This window comes from Stegodyphus dumicola, chromosome 2 (assembly GCF_044657685.1).
Source record: "Stegodyphus dumicola isolate Sdum_Otavi_A_Nest chromosome 2, ASM4465768v1".
NCBI lineage: Eukaryota > Metazoa > Arthropoda > Arachnida > Araneae > Eresidae > Stegodyphus > Stegodyphus dumicola.
Genome location: NC_140769.1, coordinates 175678953 through 175702406, shown reverse-complemented (window position 1 = coordinate 175702406; position 23454 = coordinate 175678953). Strand labels below are relative to the sequence as shown.

General features: G+C 34.0%; 1 protein-coding gene across 1 annotated transcript in view; it reads left to right on the top strand.

The window, feature by feature from the left end:
- Window positions 1–23454, top strand: part of LOC118186974 (uncharacterized) — a 173883-nt gene that overhangs the window by 10550 nt on the left and 139879 nt on the right. Inside the window, exons 2-5 of the mRNA XM_085810247.1 lie at window positions 5768–6003; window positions 7481–7627; window positions 12361–12469; window positions 21679–21795. Of these exons, the coding sequence (XP_085666373.1) occupies window positions 5768–6003; window positions 7481–7627; window positions 12361–12469; window positions 21679–21795 (609 nt within the window). The remainder of the gene's footprint in view (window positions 1–5767; window positions 6004–7480; window positions 7628–12360; window positions 12470–21678; window positions 21796–23454) is intronic.

Sequence of the window (23454 nt, the reverse complement as noted above, 5' to 3'; positions counted from 1 at the left end):
TGCAGGCATCTTATTACGTGTACTTATTATGTATGAATTCTATGCGCTATTCCGTATAGACGAGTGCGTTTTAAAATGTGATCATAATAAAATGGGTATAGCATTGTTTCTATGTTCTTCAAAGGTTTCTTGATTTATGTAAAGAATAATGACCAATCAGTAGTATATTGCTCGTTTTGGTTCGACAGCTTGCTGCTTTATTTTAATCAAATTCGTTATTCCCCACTCACAAAAGAACCTAGTTTAATCGGCGAAAAGCTGAACAAGATTCTGATTGGCAGCCTTATCTGCATTAAATGTTTATACTACGAAAGAAAGTTTGAAGACAGCAAAACAAGTGAAAGTCTGAGCGCACTAGATCAGGCAAGTAATGATGCGGATTGCAACATTTTTCATCCAAACTTCAATAATTTTTGTCAAGGGATCAAACTTCTGTGTGCTCTCGCAATATCGGGATGGAATGCAGTTTCTATTCGATTAATGAACTCTGGATGTTTCTGGAAGATGGATTCGTTAAAACTATCCAGTTGGCGACAGCACGCATTCGAAATAATTTGTTGGCTTTTTGGTGATGTGATTTGTTGACTTGGAAACAATATCACAAGTTTGATTACTGACAAAAATTATTGGAGTTAGTATGAAAAATGTTGCTTTCCCACAATAACATACACAAGGGTCTAGGCTGGACTGGCTTAGATTACTGAAAAGCACTCCCCGGATATCTTCGTAATGGTACGTATGTATGCCTTCGCGGAGGACTTTCTAAAAAAAGTTCGTATTGAAGTGTTACACATAGGGAAAACAACGAAACGCTCCATACAGCCAACCCATTTGCAGGATTTGAACATTTTAACTTCGAATTGCCAGTTTTAACGTTCTTACCACTAGATCACTAGGTGCCCCCATAGTCCAAAATAAATATGTTATTTTCTGGTTGTCTGAATTCCTCCCCTTCAGTTTTAACAGTCGATATAATTCCCGTATTTTCGCGCCTTTCCGAGTACACATGCGACAACAGCTTAGTCTGTGCGTATCATACACATGTTTGAGTACACGCGTGATATACTTAGTTGTTAATTCGCTTAACAGCATCCACGGCTAGAGGCTTTATAGCTTGTTGTTCTTTCTCGTAATATTTTTTTTGTGTCATAAAATGTTTCTTTTTATTGTTATTTATGAAAGGAACTGTACTTATGAATTTGTAAAGACAGCTAAACAAACGCTTCTCGCCTATTCACCGAAGTCACCAGTACTCATTGGTGACGTTTTATTGGCGTGAAGATAATCATAAATTAGCCGTAAATACCTTTTTTTACACGAACGATGTGCCACCGCTCAACAAAGTTACAAGCATGTCGGTTAGATCCCTGCTATTGGATACAGCGTCTCAATTTTGGGGAAAAAAAAAATCCTTGAACGCATCTCAGGGTCTTCTACTAACTATTACTAACCTATCGAGAAGTTTTTAGGCTTAACAGTATTTTAAGTGCTTCCATGTGGATTCGAGGCTCTGCCCAAAGACTATAGTCGGTTCTCTTCCGCTTTGCCAACAGGGTGGTCTAAAGGAAACACTACCTTAACAGGAAACGTATTATATTTGTCACTTCAATCTTTGCTTATTATTTTATTAATGTCATCAACAGGCAATTTATTATTATGAGCGCCACTAACAGATAGATATTTCTTTTATAATTTTTAGCACAATCACTGAAAGCACTAAAAAGGCGTAGTCCGCTAATAATCTGATATGGTGGATCTGTGGTGTTCAGTAATTTAAAATACTTGTTCAACAAATAGTGGATCAGTTACAATCACGCAACATTATGTAGTATTATTAGTATGGTTAAGTAATATCAGTTTGAGAGCAATAGTATAAATTACTGTTATACAGAACTATTTAATGCATATTTTTTTGAAGAATTTCATAAACTTCTGCACTTTCTCGTATAGAGCGAGTCTTTTTAAAATTATTGTACACCATTTCACTACACTTGAAGCTGGTGGAACTTGAATGGGAAAGAGCACACGAAAATATAATAATCCAAGTCTCCTTCATCTGTACAGATCATTCATTATCTCTCAAGCCAAACCCGCCTAGTAGGCAGGGATAGAGCTATACGTTTTTAAAAATCATCTCAGGTACTGTGTACTTCTGAGGGATGCTTCGCAGACTTTCGAAATTAAGGGAATTTACTAATTACCACTTCTGCATGTCATTGGTTCCTGATTGTCTCTTTAATGGAACTCTTGAGATGGGGAGCGGGAAAAATACTTAACTCACTAGGTAAGAGACAATTTATATAGCCTTTTTTAACCACACCAATGATAAATATCCACTAGTATATAGTTTTTCTCAACAGGTGTTAAGTTAGAATACAGTGCCACATATTGAATACAAATAGAAATTCTCACTCGGTCATCTGGATTCGGCTAAGCAACATGCCATGTACTAGTACTGAATGTAGTAATTACCGTTAATAAAGTATTGGTTCTCTTTTTATACAGTTCATTCATTAACTTAGAATTATAGAAACGTAGTACAACAGGTATTTTAAATAGTTAGTTGTCAAAAACAAGGTTTCTGAAATTTATTTCACTAAAGATGACTTGGATTTAGTGCCGGCTATTGAATTTAAACTTAAGAGCTGTCCAACAAAAAATACTTGGTTCGTGAAATTTGAATACACGATGAAAGGCTAATTTAACAAATAATAATATATAAAATGTTACAGCAAAAAATGTATTTTCTAATGATGTTATACAGCGTCCTTATCGAGGGACTTACAGAATAATAATTTATTCAGTTTTAGTTGACTTTTAATTCAGATACAAATATCCGCTAATAAAAATATGGGATCTAAAATACTTTCAGTGATTGTAACAGCAGTGATGAAGCAACTCATATTGAAGATAAGTAAGAAATTGAGTATAGAAAATTAATAAATCTCTTTCATTTACTATTACATCGCAATTTTTGAATACTGCATAAATTTTTAAATTAAAGTTTCATCGCTGTTGTACCTTTTATTTTGTTATATATGTATATTGAAGTTTGCCTTTAAGGCATCACGATGTTATGGATGTTATGGGGGGATTACGGCTCGTTTGCATTGAGATAAGGACCCAACTCTTTAGTTACAAGAAGTTTCTAGGTTTTGAATGAAAAGAGTAACAACGTAATGCTCCGTATCTAATAACAGAAGTTTAAAATTGTATTATTAGGTACTGTGTACCTAATAATCGAGGTATTGTATCTAATAATAATCTTAGTGTATGTAATTAACGCAATGGTATATATATAAGTGTGCATAACAATAAAAATGTTTATAGCAACTGAGATTGATATCAGTATGAATTGCATAAAAGTATGGATAGTAATTTAGTGCCCCGGTATAGTTTTATCTATAATAAGCAAAATTAAAGGCTAAGGTGCAATGCTTTCGTTTCTATTGAGTTAGCATATGAAAGAAACAGTACCATTGTTCATTCATTTTTAAAAACCTTTAAGGGGTGTTGGAACCCCCAAATCTTCAAAAAATTGTGATTTCGGATTTTTGCATTTTCAAATTCTCTACACTTTTATCTTTCTAAAAATACCATTCTTTAATCTCTATGAAAGTTGGAACTGTAAAAAAAATCTAGTTTTAATTTGTCATCTACTGGTTTGATCAATGATAATTTTTACATAAAAACGCGTTTTTCTCCAAACGTGATTTTTTTATACTCGATGTACCTTTTCTCAGGAACTACTGCTCACAGATATCTTAACTTTTTATGGCTTATTTATTAGGTTCCCTAATATTAACTGAAATGAGCTTTTTGTAATAAATTTAGAAAAAAAAAAAAAAATTAAAATTTTTTTCTGTGAGAAAAGTGCTAAATGTTACTATGCCTAACAAAATATTCTGTAATTTACTCTAAAATTCAAAATGCTTCAAAAGCTCATTTCAGTATAATCAGATAGGTATACTTTAATTACAGAAAAAATTTCAAGCTTTTATCTACAGCAGACTTTGAGAAAAGGTACATCGAAAATGGTCAATTTAACATTGTCGGTATAGGGGTTTCTGATACCCCTTAAATATATTAAATATATGTTTCGAAAATGAAAGCCATATGTGTATTTTGGGTTTAGTTATCTTTTCATCTGTGCATAAGGATCTTAACCATCATTTAATGATGACTTGAAGCAGAAGCAAAATTAGATTTTAAGAGACGCCTCGCATCAGAAAGATAATGAGGCTAGTGATGATTTGAGTTAAAATCAATTATAGGATGGATTAGGACCATTTATTGTAGAATCTGGAACAGAACAATGCAAATAACTTTCCGAACCATTGAAAATAACTTTCGGAAATAAAAACAAAACGAAATATTTTTGTCACGAAAGGCGATGAAAAACGTTAAGTCTACGAAATAACAAACACTGAAAACTAAACTAATGTTTATGCCTCTGTCGAAAGCTTAGCTAACAGACATCTCAAGCACTAGATCCAGCTATAAACACAAAAGTTTGAATTTCTGCTATAAATTCAGCAAACACTTCTGTTTCTCCATTAAGAACAATTAATTCGAAAAACAAAATACTATTGTTCTACTTTAGAATAAAGTGCAAGGCATGTTAAAAGAACTTTTTTCATAGGATGTGAAAATTGCCTAATCTGACAGTCACCCAAGATTTCAAGTTTCAAAGCAATTTATTCAATTAACTGCTTATGAGGCCAATAACGGACTTCAAAGCGTATACCATATAATGACATAATGAGCAAAGACCGCTTTAGTATTCAGAAGATTACTCTACATGTCAAGAACTCGTGAGATATTATATAAACGGTTTAGACTTTAACGTCTCTCATAGAGGTAAGAAATGATATTCAAATAATGCGGAACAAAATACACTATGCTCTTTGTACCCAAGAAAACCGAATATACATCAAATCTTAAAGCTGACCAACTGCATTTTGTAGTTCTCTTTGCCTTAAAATATAACTCTTTAACTGAACATCTTTTCAATGGACTTGGTTTGGCATATTTAATTATGGCAAAGCACTCAAAGGTTATTTTGCCTAAGGAGAGGGATGCCTTCGTGGAGGATTTTCTAAGAGAAACTTACTCGTATCCACGTTATACATGGAGAAAACGCCCGTTCGAATCCCGGACTGAGCTACCAGTGTTTAGCGACTTTAACCACTGGCCTTTTAGGGACTTAGAAAGTTTTTCAGACATGAATCAGTGAATGCTTGCCTGATCTCGATGGTATGCTTATTGATGTTATTTCAGGTAAAACTCCCTTGAAGGATATTAAAAACAAAGAGAGATGGTACCCGAGTACAAAATTTCCATTTAGATCGATATAATTTGAAGAATTTCCGATAGTTCATTTATGAAGACTATACACGTATCTGTTTGAAAATAGATGTGATGTAGCCTTCTTTAAAGGAACAGAGAATATTAAGAGACTTGTATTACCTGTGTAAAACTTACAGAATTTTGAGGAATTTTACAATAATTGTTGCCGGACTAATATTGTTCGAATGTTGTCAAATATATTCTCCGAGTCCTTACATACTATGCCTTGAATTATTTTTAAATATTGTTTACATAAATTATGTATAATGAAAAATAAGGAGCTATTAAATACATATATTTGAGTAAAATTTGTCACGTAGTATCGTTATTTTGTAAAAGTTTTATGCAAAATTTAATGGAAAAAATTACAAATGAAAATATTAATGATACAGTATATATCTTGTTTGATTTGTTGTAGGTTCGGCTCTGATGGGCGATTTGCTATCTACCTTACCTTCTCGATTTCACTGTGTGGGAACTAGGAATAATTTTACCACATTCAAGCTATTTTCCCGCGTGCATCCGGATAAACCTCGCCCTTTGGCTCCAGATGATCGAGAACTGCTCTATAAGTCTGATTTTGATCCTAATCTACCAACCAAGATTATAATTCATGGATTTGTGGACAATCTTCAAATAAGTGAATGGATGCAGGTGTTTAATTTTATTTATTATTATTAGTTTTCTTCTGTTATTTTATTATCACTATATAGGTTCTTTTAAATAAGAATTACTTCATTGAAATCCTCTGCAATAGTAATGATGAGATACAATCGTCCGAAAATCGCTTAATTTATATTCATATACAAGTAGCTTCTGACTTGGTTCAATGCAAAAAATTTCTGTTTTATGGTGGTGCGAAAACGATACGTATAGAAAATTATATTTCGAATTACGAATTTTGATGTTTTCTTGATCTAAACATATGTGATAGGATACGTGCAGTATCCTTATACTCGTATTAAAGAAAGGTAACTACGCACAAGAATAATATGCATTGACCTGCAATAGAGGAACATATCATGAAAAAAAGTTCCACAATTAAATTGTTTTACAGTTTCTACCAGTATTCAGCGGTTTTAGCGCTCAGCTGCTGGATGAGTTGATAAAACATCTGATAATTATGGTAGAAGTGTCCTACAGTGAAAACTGCGCATTTTTTGAACTGCTGTTCTTAACATGTCATGAGTTATCATGTAGGAGTGCAATTTCATATCTGCTGACCAGTGTATACTGCTTTACGTGCAATATTGGGTACATTTCGCCCAGCTGGTTGCAGTAATTCTCATCATTAACTATTTCACCACATTTGAAGGACCCAACAACTTAACCACACCCAGTTGCATACCACCAAAATTTTCATCTTTCTCTGAGGAAGGTCCCGTTTTGGCTTGTTCTGTAAGATCTTCTCTTGTTGTTAGCGTTTAACCATTCAACGGATCAGCAATAATTACCGTATAAATTCCATTTTACGTCACATGTCACTATTCATGATCAAAAACAGATTAGATGCGTCGCCTGGAAGTTTGCACCTTTGTCATCATCCAGATAGAACAGAAGAAAACACGCGTCAAGCGTATGGCATCAAGCAAAAAGACGCAGCAGCAGAAGTCGCATCAAGTCTCAAGTGCGCTCATGAAGAGCTCATTTATCAAGCTTCTTGGCTTTTCTAAAGTGAATGCAAAATTTCTTTGGCATATCCTTTACAGTTTCGTAAGAGCCAGACCTAGCCTTCGCAATTCGTCGTTGATGATATTACTGTTTAATGCGCATCCTACTTTTTTCAAGTGTCATATCGCCAGATTCAAGTTTTTTAACCTTCGCTATATGGTTAATTCCTTTTTGTGTAGGCTTAAAATAAGGAGCCTTTAAATACATATATTTGAGTAAAATTTGTCACGTAGTATCGTTATTTTGTAAAAGTTTTATGCAAAATTCTTTTGGTGTTCTTTTGATGCTTAGCCTTCGTTGTGTTGTTCTTCTTTCAAAAGGAATTAACCATATGGTAGCATCTTTAATAACCAGCCATATTGTGATTAATGTAGTATTTATTATTTTGTACTGTATAGTATTACACAACTTCTAATTATTAGCATATTCTATTAAATGTATCTTTTATTCTTTTTGACAGAAAATGAAAAATGCTTTTCTGTCTGAAGGCGAATACAACGTTATTATTACCGACTGGAGCTGTGGTAATGAATTTCCCTATACCCAAGCTGTCCAGAGATCGAAGACAGTAGCTGACAAGATGAAAGAACTTATCATTTTTCTTAGAGTAAGAATTTAAGAAATCATATAATTTATCAAATATGATTAAAAATAAGATACTTAAACGCCGTAGTTCCTTTGACTGTAGAATACAATATAACCGATTCATTCAAACTCTAATAATTAAAAATTTTTCAGCTAAATGTTTTGCACACGAAATTTATTAATTTCATAAAAATTGGTATTTTTTCAATAAGTGTGACTTTTTGAATCGAAACATTTGATCAGTCAACATTTTTCGAATGATTCTAAAATTCAGATAGGAAGAGAGACACTTCAGTCGAACATTTACAAGAGACAAAACAGCATCCTTTTATTGGCATAAGTTTTAAATACAATTTTATTTTTAGGGCGATCAGACACAAGTTCCCCTTATTCAGGAGCTAAAACTATTTTCTTCCCTTTATTTTCTTCCATAAAACCGTACTTAAATTATGGAATTCAAAACCTCATTGATAAATGAGGATAAGGTATGAAGATAAGGTATTGGATGAAGATAAAGTATTGTATCTATTATAGTGTTTACTTTAACAACAACAACAAAAGTTCTTCACAATACTTTTGTTGTTGGGCTGAAAAAAAATATATACTCAAAGAAAATATTTTACTAACTTTCATTATCCCCTCTCAGGGAATGTCTAATTAACCATAGGAAGTATCTGTATTGCAAATTTATACAACATTTTTCTAATGCAAGTGAACAATTAAAATTGATTTTCTAATAATTAAGTCTTAATTTTATTTTCATTTTATCTATTTTATACATCGAAAAACATCATTAATTTTTAAAAGTATGTGCCATCTACAGAGAAATCTAGATTTGCTTTATCTGCTTATATATGATATTACTTTATATGATACTTATATATGATAACTACTTATCAGCTATGTCAATACAACATAATACAGTATATTAATATATTTCAAGAGGAAGTTTGAATATTTAAGGCTTTGTGTGAAATGAATTAGTTTGAACTTATAAAAATTACAGCTTAAAATTACCTGAAAACAATATTGTGTTCATTTTGTAAAAACATCATGTTTGATATCAATTAAAAAGAGATATTATTCTAAGCAGTAGAATTAAAGTTTTTTGCTGATCTGTTACCTAACACAGCCCTTGAGAAATTAATATTAGTGAGAAATGCAAAAGATGCAAACTAATTAAACGTTTAATAATTGATAAGAGTTCATAATTTTGTACTCATTTTTAATAAAAAGAATTTAAAAAGCTCTTTAATATTTAGTCCTAAAGAAAGGGGAACTATTTTGCTGTTCATAAAAGAAAATCTCTTTTTAATATAAATTAATGTCAAACTGAAATTTAAATTCTTAGAGAATATTTGAGCTGTCATATATTTACATGTTAGATAATGGTCTCCTGAACATTAAGCGAAGTATTTTTTAAAGCACCATAGTGATAAATTTGCTGAATGATTCTTTAAAATATGAAAGATACGTGAAAAAGCATCAAATTTTCTGTGTTAAAAGAATAACTTATTATCGGAAATGATACGTTAACATGAAGTAATAAGCATAAAATAAGTCACAGTAGAATGCATTAGTATAAATTACAATTGATTCTAAAGACTAGTTAGTCGCTAGTTTGCTGGTGTTTTAGTTTCTAGTGATTGAAAAATAAGTTATTTTATAGAATAGATTGACTTTGATTATTAAAGGTATTACGTCATCGGGCAGTTGTTTTACTTTAATTTTTATTATCAAGGGATACAATAAAATTAATTTAGGAAAGATATTTTGCTTTACTTTTTATTACTAGAGAATAATTATTTTTACTTAAAAATCTTCTGTTTTTAAAAATGATTACTTTACGTTCATATACTTTGAGGACATTTACTCATACTGGAATTAGCTTTCAATATCTGTAATCTCTACATATAATAAAAGAAAGAGTCTGTCTGTGTGTGTGTCTTTCGTTCGCGCTGCGCGTAAGCTAATAGACCCACGGCTACGAAATTTGATACATAGGTGCATCTAGACAAGAGCCAATGCACTTCGAAGCGATTTTTTCTAAATTCGAATTCGATTTTTTTTGTGACGGAATCGCGCCATTTTGAGACATAATGGGCTATAGGAAGGTGAGATTTTACTCTACACACTCCATTTTCACATCGTCATGAAACTTAGGCACTTAGCTATTTTACGAACTTGAAATAAATTTCGTGTTTTAATAAATCGATTAAATACGAATTTATTTAACAAAGTGAGCTTAACACCTTTTCAACGAGATTTTTTCTAAAACAGTTTATTTTTAAAAATGTACAGTTTTTTTTTTCCTTTGATTTTTGGACACGTTAAACTTTCATCCTTGTGACTGCTTTTACAAAAAGAATTTTGGAAAAATGATATTTTGTATTTACAAATTTTTTTAAATGAAGCTTCTGAGTACACTTCTCACATCTTTAAAAATGTGATTTTTACAACAATTTTCCTTTCTTATTGTTGTTGATAGATTTTTGATGAAATCACATCATTTTGAATAGTTTCATTCTTTCAGAAATATGGTTTTGGCAACAATTTTTCATCGTATTTCTTATGTCACTGTTTTTAAGAGATTAGCATATTATATTGTCATTTTTACTTCCTTGTACGAAGTAAAATGGAAGTATTGTAATCGCGAAAAGTTTCAGGCAGCATATTTCACCGAAAATATCCATTTTGACCGCTATCGAATGCAATTTAACGATGTAGCGATTTAACTTCGTAATTTTTAATGCAGATATTTTGAGTTTTTATGTATTTTTGCCTTGCCGCGAAGTGAGAGCTGAATTAATTGAATGAGAAATACTAAATCGTCTGGGAAAAACTGTTTCTTTTCTGTTTTGTTTGCTTAATTTCTTTCCTACATCGTTTTAGCTTTATTATAGTATTTGAATAGAACATGTGGCAACGATAATTCTTCAAATGATATAAATTTTGTGCATTCAGAGTGTCGTTATAGTAAACAAATATAGTGAATTTTAAAGAGTGCATTTATTTTATTGTGGTTTATGCGCTGTCGACGAAGTATATTTAATTCAATCCAATCAATTTAAATGAAATCCAAGAAAAAATGCGTATAATTTAATATTCCGTACAAGGAAGTCATGTGGTGTACACACCAGATTTTTTTATTAGATGTAGAAATTATTTTGCAACAGGGCAATTATTCTTACATGTAGGGAAAGCGTTATCCGGCGAAAATAAAGCAGATATTTTAATGGCCGTCATGTATTAAAACTGAAGGATGAAAATTGAAATTTACGAGAGACGTGAAAATGACGGAAACAGTGACCACTCTTGTTAGAAACGTAAATAAAACTACCTGGTTTGGATGGATAAGAAAGGCTTCAGTAGAAATCTAGTATACCAGCTGAAGTTTATTTCGACAATTTCGCAGGGAAGATAACAAGGAATGGCTGATAGGCATTTCAACAATAAGAACTTGGTTTGGATGGGTAAGAAAAACTACCTGGTTTGGATGGATAAGAAAGGCTTCAGTAGAAATCTAGTATACCAGCTGAAGTTTATTTCGACAATTTCACAGGGAAGATAACAAGGAATGGTTGATAGACATCTCAACAATAAGAAATGTAATATAAAGTACATTAACTCTTCTCTTCTGGTATGAGATGAGTGTTATTTAATATAAAATGCCAAGATTTTCCCTTAATAATAATATTAAGGGCTCGTTCTTTGAGACAGTATGGAAGATTTGACATATTTGTGTGAAAGCATCGCCTATCTACTTAATGTTGCAGAAATAAAGAGTGATATAAGTTTTCATTAAAGGATATGAAATTTAGTCCCTTAAAAATGTTTAAACGGATGAATTAAATAGAGGCATTTCCTCAAAAATCTAGCAAATTCATTCAGTCATTCTAAATCCATTGGAATAATCCAAGTGTTTTTTCGCAACTTTCACCGTAATTGCTTCATTTTTCTTTTTCCTTCTTTCTTATTGCTTTTAATAAATAAATTGATTGTATCATGAATTTGTGCTCAAACAAAGAATAACTAATGCTGATATAGTAGAAGGATGATGAATTGCAATGTGCCAAGTACTTTTAAAAATTTTATTTAATGTTGAAAGGAGATTAAATTTTGTTACCAACAAATTCCATTGACATGATTAAAACTTAAATTTCTGGTATTTAAATATTTCTTTAAACATCATATTAGACAAGTATTTGCTCTAATTTGATCCTAATTGTTTTATGTGTCAAGTATAGAGCTCATAAAATCTTGTGCAATATTTTATAAGCAACAAGAAAAAGTTGACTTACTCTTTTTCTCCCTTTCTCTCTTTTCTTTTTTTAAATTCAGCCAGTGGTAAAAAAAATAGGAACAACTACTCAGTATACAAAATTATTTTATTTCTCTCACAAATACTGTAGATTCATTTAATTGATAAATAAATTTATCTCCAAATGTACATTTTTCAAGATTGCACTGCTCTATTAATATGCGAGACTTTAATAAGAGAAGCTTACGAGACTTTAGAAAGCGAAGTGAGTCAAAATCAGGAGGTCGCAAGCTTTACAGTAACGAAGCTAACCAAAATATGAAAGAATTCATATCCATACCTTTCTGAATGAGAAACTAATACAAATCACACTTATGCACCATAATATTTAATTTCTATTATAATTTCGAAACACACTAAGAAACTGTTCATATTAAATGTGCACACATACTAAGTAAATTAAAAGTTAAAGTTATTTTTTTTATTTCTTTCAGGATTCTGCCGGTGCCGATCCCGCCAATTTCCACCTGATAGGCCACAGTTTGGGCAGTCACATCGCTGGGCTGGTCGGTCACGGGATTCTACATTTAGGGAGGATATCCGGTAAGCCTTCACATCCTTCATTTAATTTATCCGCTTTATGATCATATTTCCATTTTTATCCAAGTACTTTTTTTATTTTTAACGCTCCATGGTACGGACGAAAACTAAGCGGTTTGCTCACGGGGCGATTCTTCTGTCGCAGTTTTTGTAAGATCGTACAAGGATGTCTGTAGGCGTGGAAAACCAGTTCTAGATAAAAAGATCCTCCGTTTAGTGTGTGCTTTAAATCTTAATAGTTATAATTTATAGAGGAAGAAACTGTTAGTATATGCTGTTCTGCAAATGGCTCAATCATGATGCTGTTTTCAAAGTGTTAATTCTGAAGACATATTTCAAAAGAATAACATAACTCTTCACTTTGACTGATTAACTTCTTTTGTATTTCGATTTAATATATGTATATATTAAATTTAATTTATATATATAAGAAATTTAGAACCAAATCCACAAAGACATGAAATGATTAGGATAATTTAATTTTAAAGTAAAAAAGAAATTGAAACTATATATAATATTTTTTCTAATGATGGACCAAAAATTACTAATGAATTTCCGAAATTTTATGAAACGATAGTTTTCACAATGATCGTTGTTGCACGCCTGCAGTCAGATTTAGAAATTTGATTAGTATTAATTTGATTATTATCGCCTCTTTCCATCTAATCCAACAAGCAGAGGAACGGAATGGCTGCGAGAGTGTTGTCGCGTGTTTTTGCATGAGCAAAAAAGGAGATTGTTTTCATTTGAGAGTTCATTACAAAGTTTTCTAAACTTTTTTTTAAATGAGGTTAACTCTCGTTTAAATAAATAACTTATTTAATTGGATTATTTAATTGGAGCCAGAAATATAATTTAAATAATTATAGATGATGTTAAAGTCGTTAATAGTAAAATACCTCAGAATTGATATGTTTTTACCAGCAAACTGGTATCAAATTGGCTATTTCAGCAACATTTTTGGCCTTGTAGAAGTAACTTATCTATGTAGTCGCAGTTTCGTTTATCTGCGATAATATTTGAAGCGTATACTATCCTTGGATACGGAGCACTTCAGTATGAATAATAAATGTGTATTCATTTATTATCAGCATAACGTTGTTTTATATTCACAGAATGAATATGAAATTGAGAATGTTAAATTTCATTTATGTTCAATGCGGCTTTAGGTTTCACCTTAAGTCAGTAAATCTTATAAAGAGACAATACGAATCTTAGTATACATGTCGTGATGAATTTAAAGTTTTGAGATTTATGAATTCAAAAGCATCATATTTTAAAACAATAAGCTTTTGGGTATTTAAGAACATGCTGAAATTTCTTATGACGACCTTATGTGGTCTATCATCACTTGAAAGTGACCAGTTTTCGTAGGAGCTTTAGCAAATGTTATTTATTTAAACCGAATATCTGAAATTCTGGGTATTTATTTTATTGAGGTTTTATTATAACGGATTGCTTTTTAACAATTAAAGGAAAGTACGGTGCTGTTACTTATAAAATTTACAATTTTAGCTTTATTACTTTACATAAAAATATTATTTCTCAAGGTAATATACGAAGTTAAATCTAAATTAATTTTTTTTAAATTAAGAAACAGCGGTATTAAAACTGGCAAGCACAAAAATATATGTGAAAAGTTAAGGTTTGGCTCACACTCTACTAATACCCTCAGGGGGCTCATTCTTGTGAGTACGGGTGTGGCAATCCTGAGGTAGCCTAGCCCTTCAGGGGATCATCTTCTTGATGAGACGGGTGTCACGATCCTGGAGCCCCAGTGATCTATCCTCTTTTCCGTCTCCTCTCCTCTTGGCTGGAACTTTTCGCCTTCCCTTCTCCCTTGTGGTTTCTCTCTACGGAGTTAGGGGCTCGTCACGAGAGGCTGGAACAGACCTTGTTTCTAGTTTTCGAGTGGCGAGAAAACTGCCCACGTGTTTGCCGTGCGTGGAGACCCGTGTCGCTGGAAAGGAGGGTCCTGGTAGTTGAGGGGCGAGGTACTGTCCCCAACACACTGCTTTGGCTTCTGCTTCAGCTAAACGGGAGGCACCTTAGTCGTCCTCACGGGTGTCAATCGGCTGGTCACTAGTCCTTGTGTCAGTGGCTTGGGGGTCAAGCTCTCGGGAGTACCTGCTTTCGGGAAAGCCGACTGTGGGGCTTCAGTTTGCGTATAGGTCCGGCTAGCCCTAACACAGGAATCTGTGTTCCCTTGTTGGGCTCCGTGGTGGGCGGGGCTGTCAGACCCGAATCTTTATACTTTCACTATGGCTTCTCATATCTACTTAATTAAAGATTTCAAGGTAACTCCAGTCACTCCTGTCACTCAAGTCACTCCTGTAACTCAACCTAGTTCTGAAACTTCTACTGCTAAACCAGTCACTCAACCTAGTTCTGAAACATCTACTGCTAAACCAGTCACTCAACCTAGTTCTGAAACGTCTACTGCTAAACCAGTCACTCAACCTAGTTCTGAAAAGTCTACTGCAAAAAAATTACGTACAGATACAAATGAAAAAAATCATAACAATAGTTCCCGTTTCCTAGTCATCTCTAGTCCTTCTGGCGAAATGCATAAGATGTCTCCTTTCGTAATAAACAAATATATCCAGTCTTGTATTGGTGAGCCGAGAAATATAAAGCGTCTCCGCCCCGGAGACTTGCTTATTGATACAACCTCAGCGACCCAGTCTGCTTCTTTATTTCAGATAACTAAACTTGGGCAAGCGAATGTCACTGTAACACCACATAAGTCACTGAACTATTGTCGTGGCGTAATCTCAGAATTCGACCTTCTGTATGTTTCTGAAGAAGAAATCGCTTCTGAGCTATCCGAACAAAATGTCTGCGGTGTAAGGCGTATCAAGATGCGTAAAGAATGTAAGTTGATAGACACGAAACACGTGATCCTTACCTTCAACACGCCTGATCTGCCTAAGAATATTAAGGCTGGATATCTAAATATTCATGTAAGACCTTATATTCCAAACCCTATGCGATGTTTCCAATGCCAGCGTTTCGGCCATTCTAAAACGTCTTGTCGTGGCAGCCTCACATGCGCCCGATGCTCACAGATTGGCCACGATTCTGATAATTGTACCGCTGCCCCTTTGTGTATAAATTGCAAGGGAGACCACCCAGCATTTTCTCGCTTGTGCCCAAAATGGAAATCGGAAAAAGAAATCCAGACTACAAAAGTTACTAGGAACATCTCTTACGCCGAAGCCAGAAGATTAGTCCAGAGCACACAGCTTCGACCAAATACATCATACGCCAGTGCTGTAAAATCAACTCGTACAGTCGCCACCCAAACATTAATAGGCACACAGACCCTACCAAATAAAACCCAACCATCTACATCCAACAAGAAAAAAGAAAATGCAACCCATATAGTACAAAAGAAAGAAACAGTTATTCAAAGTAAGCCCAAAACTACTACACATAAAATATCCAATAAAAATAGAAGTCACAGCAATAGCTCTTTTGATGACATGATTTCTGAATCTGTGGATTCAGACTTTATGGAAGTAGAAGAGGGTCTGGAAGTTCCCAGGCAACTACTTCCACGAAAAACAAAAGAACAGCACAGAAAAAAACAAAAACAATTCATAATGGCCACCCTTATGTCATGGAACTGTCGCGGTTTCCACCGAAATTTGCTTGACATCAAATCTATAATAAATGTGTATCATCCTGTGTGCTTAGCAATACAGGAAAGAAATCTGAAACCAGAACACCATGCAAAACTTCGGAGGTTTTCTTTCGTCAGAAAGGATAACCTTGCAGGTGAGCGTGCCAGTGGAAGTGTAGGTCTCCTCTCCTCACTGGATTATCCCTCAAATGTACTTTCTTTGACGACATCCCTCCAAGTTGTCGCTACTCAAATAAATTTTGATATTGTTGTTTCATTTGTTTCTTTGTATTTGCCTCCAAATGAGCACATTTATCAGCAAGATTTAAATAATCTAATAGAGCAGCTGCCTGAGCCTTTTATCATAATAGGAGATTTTAACGGCCATAGTCCACTCTGGGGTAGTAAAGATACAAATTGCCGAGGAAGACAAATTGAGCAGATGATCGAAGATCATAGCATTTGTCTCCTAAATAATGGGCAGGATACGTACTTCCATGAGCATTCAAGGACATTCCACGCTCTCGACCTTGCCATCTGTTCACCATCTCTGTTGCCATTTTGCACTTTTAGTGTCGGAAATGACTTGTACAACAGCGATCATTATCCCATTTTTGTGTCTCTTGCACGAAGAGGAGCAAACCCCGTGTCGAGAGTCCCTCGGTTTATCCTGGACAGGGCAGACTGGGAACTCTTCTCTTCCGTTGCAGAGCTGACAGAGGAAATGGTAGAAGATGTGCATATCGATGACGCTGTTGAAGCTGTTACTAATACTATTATTCAGGCAGCTATGCTTTCGATTCCTAGAACTTCAGGAAAAATACTAAAATATTCGAAACCGTGGTGGAATCGCGACTGTCATGAAACACTGAAAAAACAGAAAAAAGCATGGGGTATTTTTCGTAGATATCCTACTCTGCGAAACCTCATAGCCTTTAAAAGAGCCAAAGCAAATGCACGAAAAGTAAGAAGGCAGAGCCAGAGGGTTTCCTGGATTTCATATGTGTCATCAATAACTTCTTCTATGCCTAGTAAGCGGGTTTTGGAAAGAGTTCGAAAAGCATGCGGTATATATAAAGACCACTCACTTTCCTTTTTGGAAAAAGATGGCCGAGTGATTAGCTCCATAGAAGAAATTGCAAATACTATAGGTGAGACATTTGCTGCCGTTTCTTCCAGCAGAAACTATTCACCTGCATTTCTCTCTATCAAGCAGCACTCTGAAATAAATCCCATCGCATTCAACTCTACCAAATCTGAGCCTTACAATAGAGCATTTACTATGCTGGAATTAAAGAGAGCTTTATTGCAGACACATAGGTAGGTCTTCTCTGGGTTTTGATGACATAAATTACGAAATGCTAAAACTTCTGTCCTATAAGTCACTGAATGCCCTTCTCACTCTTTATAATAGAGTGTGGAAGGAGCATATTTTCCCCAGTGCATGGAGGAGAGCTATTGTAATTCCTATTGCTAAGCCAGGGAAAGACCCTAGAAATCCCTCCAACTATCGGCCAATTGCCCTTACCAGTTGCGTATGCAAACTGTTTGAAAAGATGGTAAACAGCCGCCTAGTCTACTTCTTGGAAAAGAATAATATTATTTCGCCTTATCAAAGCGGTTTTCGAAAGGGGAGAACAACAGTAGATAACATGCTCCTTTTAGAGACATCCATTCGAAAAGCATTTGTAAGAAGAAGCCACCTTGTCTCAGTATTCTTCGACATTGAGAAAGCTTATGATAAGGCATGGAGATACGGTATACTTCGCGATCTTCATGAGAGTGGCTTGCGCGGCAACCTACCATTTTTCATTCAGAATTTCTTGAACACTAGAACTTTGCAAGTAAGAATTGGCTCTGTTTTTTCGGGTGTTTTTCAACAGGAAGAGGGTGTGCCTCAAGGCTGTGTGCTTAGTGTAACCCTGTTTAGTTTAAAAATAGACTCAGTACTAAAAGAACTTCCTTCCACCATCTTTGGATCTCTATATGTTGATGATCTGCAGATTAGCTGTCGAGGGGCAGACATGAGATACGTAGAGAGGCAATTGTAGATAGCTCTGAATAAGATCCAAGAATGGTCAAACAAACAGGGATTTACTTTTTCCAAACAGAAAACTGTGTGTGTTCACTTTTGTAGGAAGCGAGGTCTCCATCCTGAGCCTGAGTTATATCTGAATAGTACAATTATTCCAGTTACGCCCGAAGTAAAATTTTTAGGAGTGACGTTCGACCGAAAATTGACCTTCCTTTCTCATGTTTTAAACCTGAGAAAGAGGTGTCTCAAAATACTAAACATTTTAAAAGTGTTGGCGAACACCTCCTGGGGTGCAGAGCGTTGCTCCATGCTTCGCATTTACAGAGCGCTTGTCCGCTCTAAACTGGACTATGGCTCAGTTGTTTATGGATCCGCTCGGCCATCAGTATTGTTAAAACTGGATCCTGTTCACCATCAAGCTCTGCGGATTTGTTCAGGAGCTTTCAGAACTTCTCCTGTCCAGAGCCTGTATGTTGACTCTAACGAACCATCACTTTATCTGTGGCGTGAGCAATTGTCCCTTGTGCAATATTTTAATATCCTATCGCAACCTGAACATCCTAATAAGCTGGGATTACTTGATAATGCGTGTAACACATTATTTGAAACACGTCCATCCTGTGTTCCTACCTTTGCTTTAAGAGTTCGCCCTGTTGTTGAGGAACATTCCCTCTCTAATATGCGCCCCCAAGCAGTACAGAATTTTGAAATCCCACCTTGGGAAAATTCACGGATTCAGCTTCTTGATGTTTTCAAACATCACGTGAAGGCAAGCACTAACGAGATCGTTTACAGACAACTCTTCGCTGAGCACAGGTACAAATATAGCAGTTATCATCCGATATACACAGATGGATCAAAGTCAAGTGATCATGTCGGGATCGCATTTGTATTTGAAGATTACATAGAGGGCAGATGCCTGCACCATGCTTTCTCAGTTCTAACATCTGAACTAACTGCAATATATTATGGTCTTCTGTACATCTCAAAGCTCTGCCACAAAAAATTCATAGTTTATACAGACTCGTATAGTGCCCTTAACACTTTGGAAGCTTTTCCCAGCACTCAAAATCCTGTTGTGGTGGATGTTCTGAAAATTCATATAAACTTAAAGATACGAGGATATGAAATCCTGTACTGCTGGGTTCCCGGGCATACGGGAATAAAGGAAAACGAGCTTGCAGACATCGCGGCAAAATCTGCTGTTGAACTGTCCAGTCGCCTTATCCATTTTAGAGACATCTGCTGTGTCATAAAAGGGAAGATTAAAAAAAAAAAAAAAAAAAAAAAAAAAAAAAAAAAGGCAGCGAATTTGGGACGTTCAGCTGAACAACAAGTTGCGAAATGTAAAGCTCAGAATCGAGCACTGAGATTTTGCTGGAAATCGTAAGGAGAAAGTTCTTTTGACTCGCCTCAGAATTGGTCACACTAGAGTGACACATAACTACCTTTTAAAAGCTGAAAATGAGCCTGTTTGTTTTAACTGTAATGTTTGTTTATCTGTCCGTCATATTTTAATTGAGTGTCCATGTTTAAATAGGCTTCGCCAGAAATATTTTAATAGCTGTGACTTGCCTCTCGACCGTTTAATCGGAAGAGAGGCCAATTGTAGTTTATTTTATTACTTAAAAGAGACTGGTTTTTATTACTTAATGTAATCTGTTTTGAGGATTGTGTCTTGGATTTTAATGTCTGCTTTTACCTTGTTTTTATATGACTGCATCCTCTGGATTTGGTACATTTGTCCACTTGTTTTTATTTATTGTATTTAAATTTCATAAATTTGATCATCTCACCTTGTGTTTGGCGCGTCATAATCATCTTTGGTTTTGCGCCAAAAAACCCCACTCACTCACTCACTCACTCTACTAATCTACCATTTGCACTAGCTCCAGCTAAACCATTTTTTTTTTTTGTCTTTTTAGCTTTATTATTAAGCATATGTATTTAGAATTCTTGATGAAATGTTGGCACGTATTGTTTTCTATTTTGTTTTTCAATCTTTTTCTGTTCATCATATCAAAGCTCAATTTGCATAGTAAGATGGCTTACAATTTTTTTTTGTATTTTTATCATTAATGCTTTGTGTGTTGACTTTATATATTAAATTTGAAGTTCTTCGCACATGCGACGCATAAAACTCAATTAAAAAGCAAAATAACAAAGTATTGAAAAGAAAGCATATCTTTAGGACTTACGATAGGTAGACTCGCGCGCTGGAGGTAAAAATGTTTTATTCTGTTTACACTGTTGAAATTGCTCGCTTTCAAATCGTTGAGTTTATTAATCAAAAATTCCTTAAAAATTTACAAAATATCAAATAAATAATAAAAAAAACTGAAAGGTTTCAGATTTTAAATTATGTCCAAAGGGGGCGTTTTTTTACGTTTTGTGTGGTACCTTCATTTATTAAATATCAAGTTCTTTGCACTTAATCCATAAAAGTTCAGTTCAATATCAATATCGCAAAATAATTTTAAAATGAGCTTATCTTTAGCTACCGATACACAGTTCCGCGCGCTGGAGATAAAAGGTCCCCCCCCCCGTAGAGTGTTGCCATGGCTTGCTTTGAAATCCTTGAGTTTGTTTATCAAAAATTCGTTAAAGTTTTACAAAATATGAAATGGATAATAAAAAAAATTCCAAATTTGGTCTTCTACATGCCCATATTCGCAGTAGGATTACGTCATTCAAAATTCGATGGCTCCTTGTACCGTTGTTTTAGCACAATGCAAGAAATATACATACATTTATGCAGATTTTTCATTATTTAATTTCTTCAAATATAATGCAGGACTCTAACATTTGGTGGCAACAGTTTGAAAAGTGAAACGGACATTTATAGTGATTCAACGCAAAATCGCAAAGCGAAAACAATAGTCCTTCAGGGGCAAAACCCTTTTGGACTAAAAAAGTAATGCTATTCTAAAAAAATATTGAATATTTTCAATTAGATGATGATTTAAATTAATTTTTATTATTTAAATTAATCTGATTCAAAAGTAAAAGACGAATAATCTTAAGATTGGCATCTATTGCTTTCAAATAGCTTAGTTTGTTAATCCACAACAGATAGGCTCGGTATGAAAGATAAATATCTTACATTTTGTAAAATGAATATAGACTCGAATGAAAAATGAAACTATGCATTTATGGTAATTCCATGGAAATTCTCATTTCGACGCTGATAGCCCTTTTGGGCTGATTAGGTTTAAGTGTACTGTAATAAAGTTGATATGTAAAGTAAAATAGCGTTTGGACAATGTATAATGCCATCTTTTATTAAGTCTAATATAAAATTTGCGAGAAGTAAAAAAAAATGGTAATTCTCGTAGAACACCTCAAAAGAGTAGTTAAAAGTTTAAAATTCTGAATGTAAAAGTAAGATTCAAGTTAAAAAAAGAATAAAATGAAGAGATTTAAAAAATATGGTTATGTATGGGTAACCTTAAACCGTAGCTGGAGGTGAATTGATCCAATAACTGATTAGTATTACTTTTGAATTTTCGTTAGTATTGTATGTGAATCTTTTTTTTTTTCTTTTAATTGTAGCCCTAGACCCTGCCGGACCCAGATTCTATGATGCTCCTTTAGCCGAGAGGCTAGATCCTACTGACGCACAGTTTGTTGACGTCATACACACGGATGGAGGGCGTGGTCTTTTAGAAGGTATGGAAACTTCTTAGTGAATCTTTGAAAATGTTGAATGATCTTTGAAGATTGATTACTATGGTTTTAGAAAATGAATGGAAATATCTCAAGTGCTCATTGATTTTTCTGTAGAAAGATCGAATTAAAGACTCTTAACAGCAATTCATATTTTAATTCGCAAAATGCCTCTAACCAGATTTTTCTAAAGTATGAATGTTCTTGTTGAAATGAAACCACAAGGAATGAGATTTGATTTGTATTATAGTCTACGTTTAGTTACCGCCGCAAGTGAACAGTGTTTTATAATGTACGAAGTCCGTGCTTTTCTGTTAAATTAGTTTGATTTAATAAAGGGTTATTTTGTGCCCTTCTTCTGTGCTGATATTTAATTCACGCCTGTGCGAGAATTTGCCAGGTTCATTATAGGATCTAAGTTGGTGTATGTGGAAAAGTAGAGATAGGTCTTACAAATGAACTCCGACAAAAGCTGATCAACTGCTACTGAACTCTAAAGAGGGGTTTATCAGAAGGAAAATGACAAAATGAACTAAAATTCCATTAAATTGATTTTAATTATTTATTTACTATATTGATTTATTGCTAATTATAATGGATTGGAATATTTGAACATGAATTAGCTAAATAGTTAAGAAAAATATTATGATTGCGAGAATAGAAAGTACCGACACAATAAACGACTCCCGACGGGATTGGGGGCTTACGTATTAAAACAACCTCATCTCAGTAGAAGTGGCCAAGTTTTCAGAATGTGCCAAACTCTGGCAACCGTGAGCACAGTCTACCAGCTACCGTCCTCGTAACAATACTTCAGGTAAGTAAAGCCTCCATTTTCGTATGAATTTTTTTTTTTTTTTTTTTTTTGTTGTTGTTTATATTCCAAATTACAATAGTTTTTTAAACAAATCGTGATATTTTTTTGGCCTTAAACTTAGTTTTAAAATATGAGTTTCTGGAATTTGCTAGCACTGGAAGAAACTGCGGTAAAATTTCTGCAAGAATACATAATTTTGCTGAAAATGTTTTAAAAGGAACAACATGGAGGAAATGCGTTTCCTCGATAGCCGCTGTTGCCGACGATTGCATGAAGCCATGTCTCCGCAATTCTGTGATACTTTTAAGCGAAAACAGATCGCCGGTTCTTCGGAAGAAGAATAGCGCAAAAAATAAAAATTACAAAATGATTTGAAGAAGAATGTAAATTTTTTAGTTTTAATGTATTACGTAATCTGTATTTAATAATTCAAATTTGTATTTTAAAATGTTAAAGTATGTTTTATTTTGATATGTTGATAATGACAGACTAATAATAAATATCGATATTTTGAAAATCATTTTTTAAAAAAGAAACACTAACATCACCATCTTGCACTCAATAAGTAACTTTTACCTTTCCATCAGTAAAAAATCGTCAAACTGCTCCAAGGTGGTTGCATTAACACGTAAGTACCGGTGTTTCTAATACCACATATTTCGTTCCTGGATAAATGTTTTTTAATGATATACAGGAATTCGAAGCTATATGATAACTGGAATTTTAAAACATCAAAATATATCGTATGTAATGGATATATCCGACATTCACAATGAATGGATTATTTAGCTATATGCAATCGATGGAATTTCGAACTCAGCAACAAGCGCATTTTTCATATCAAC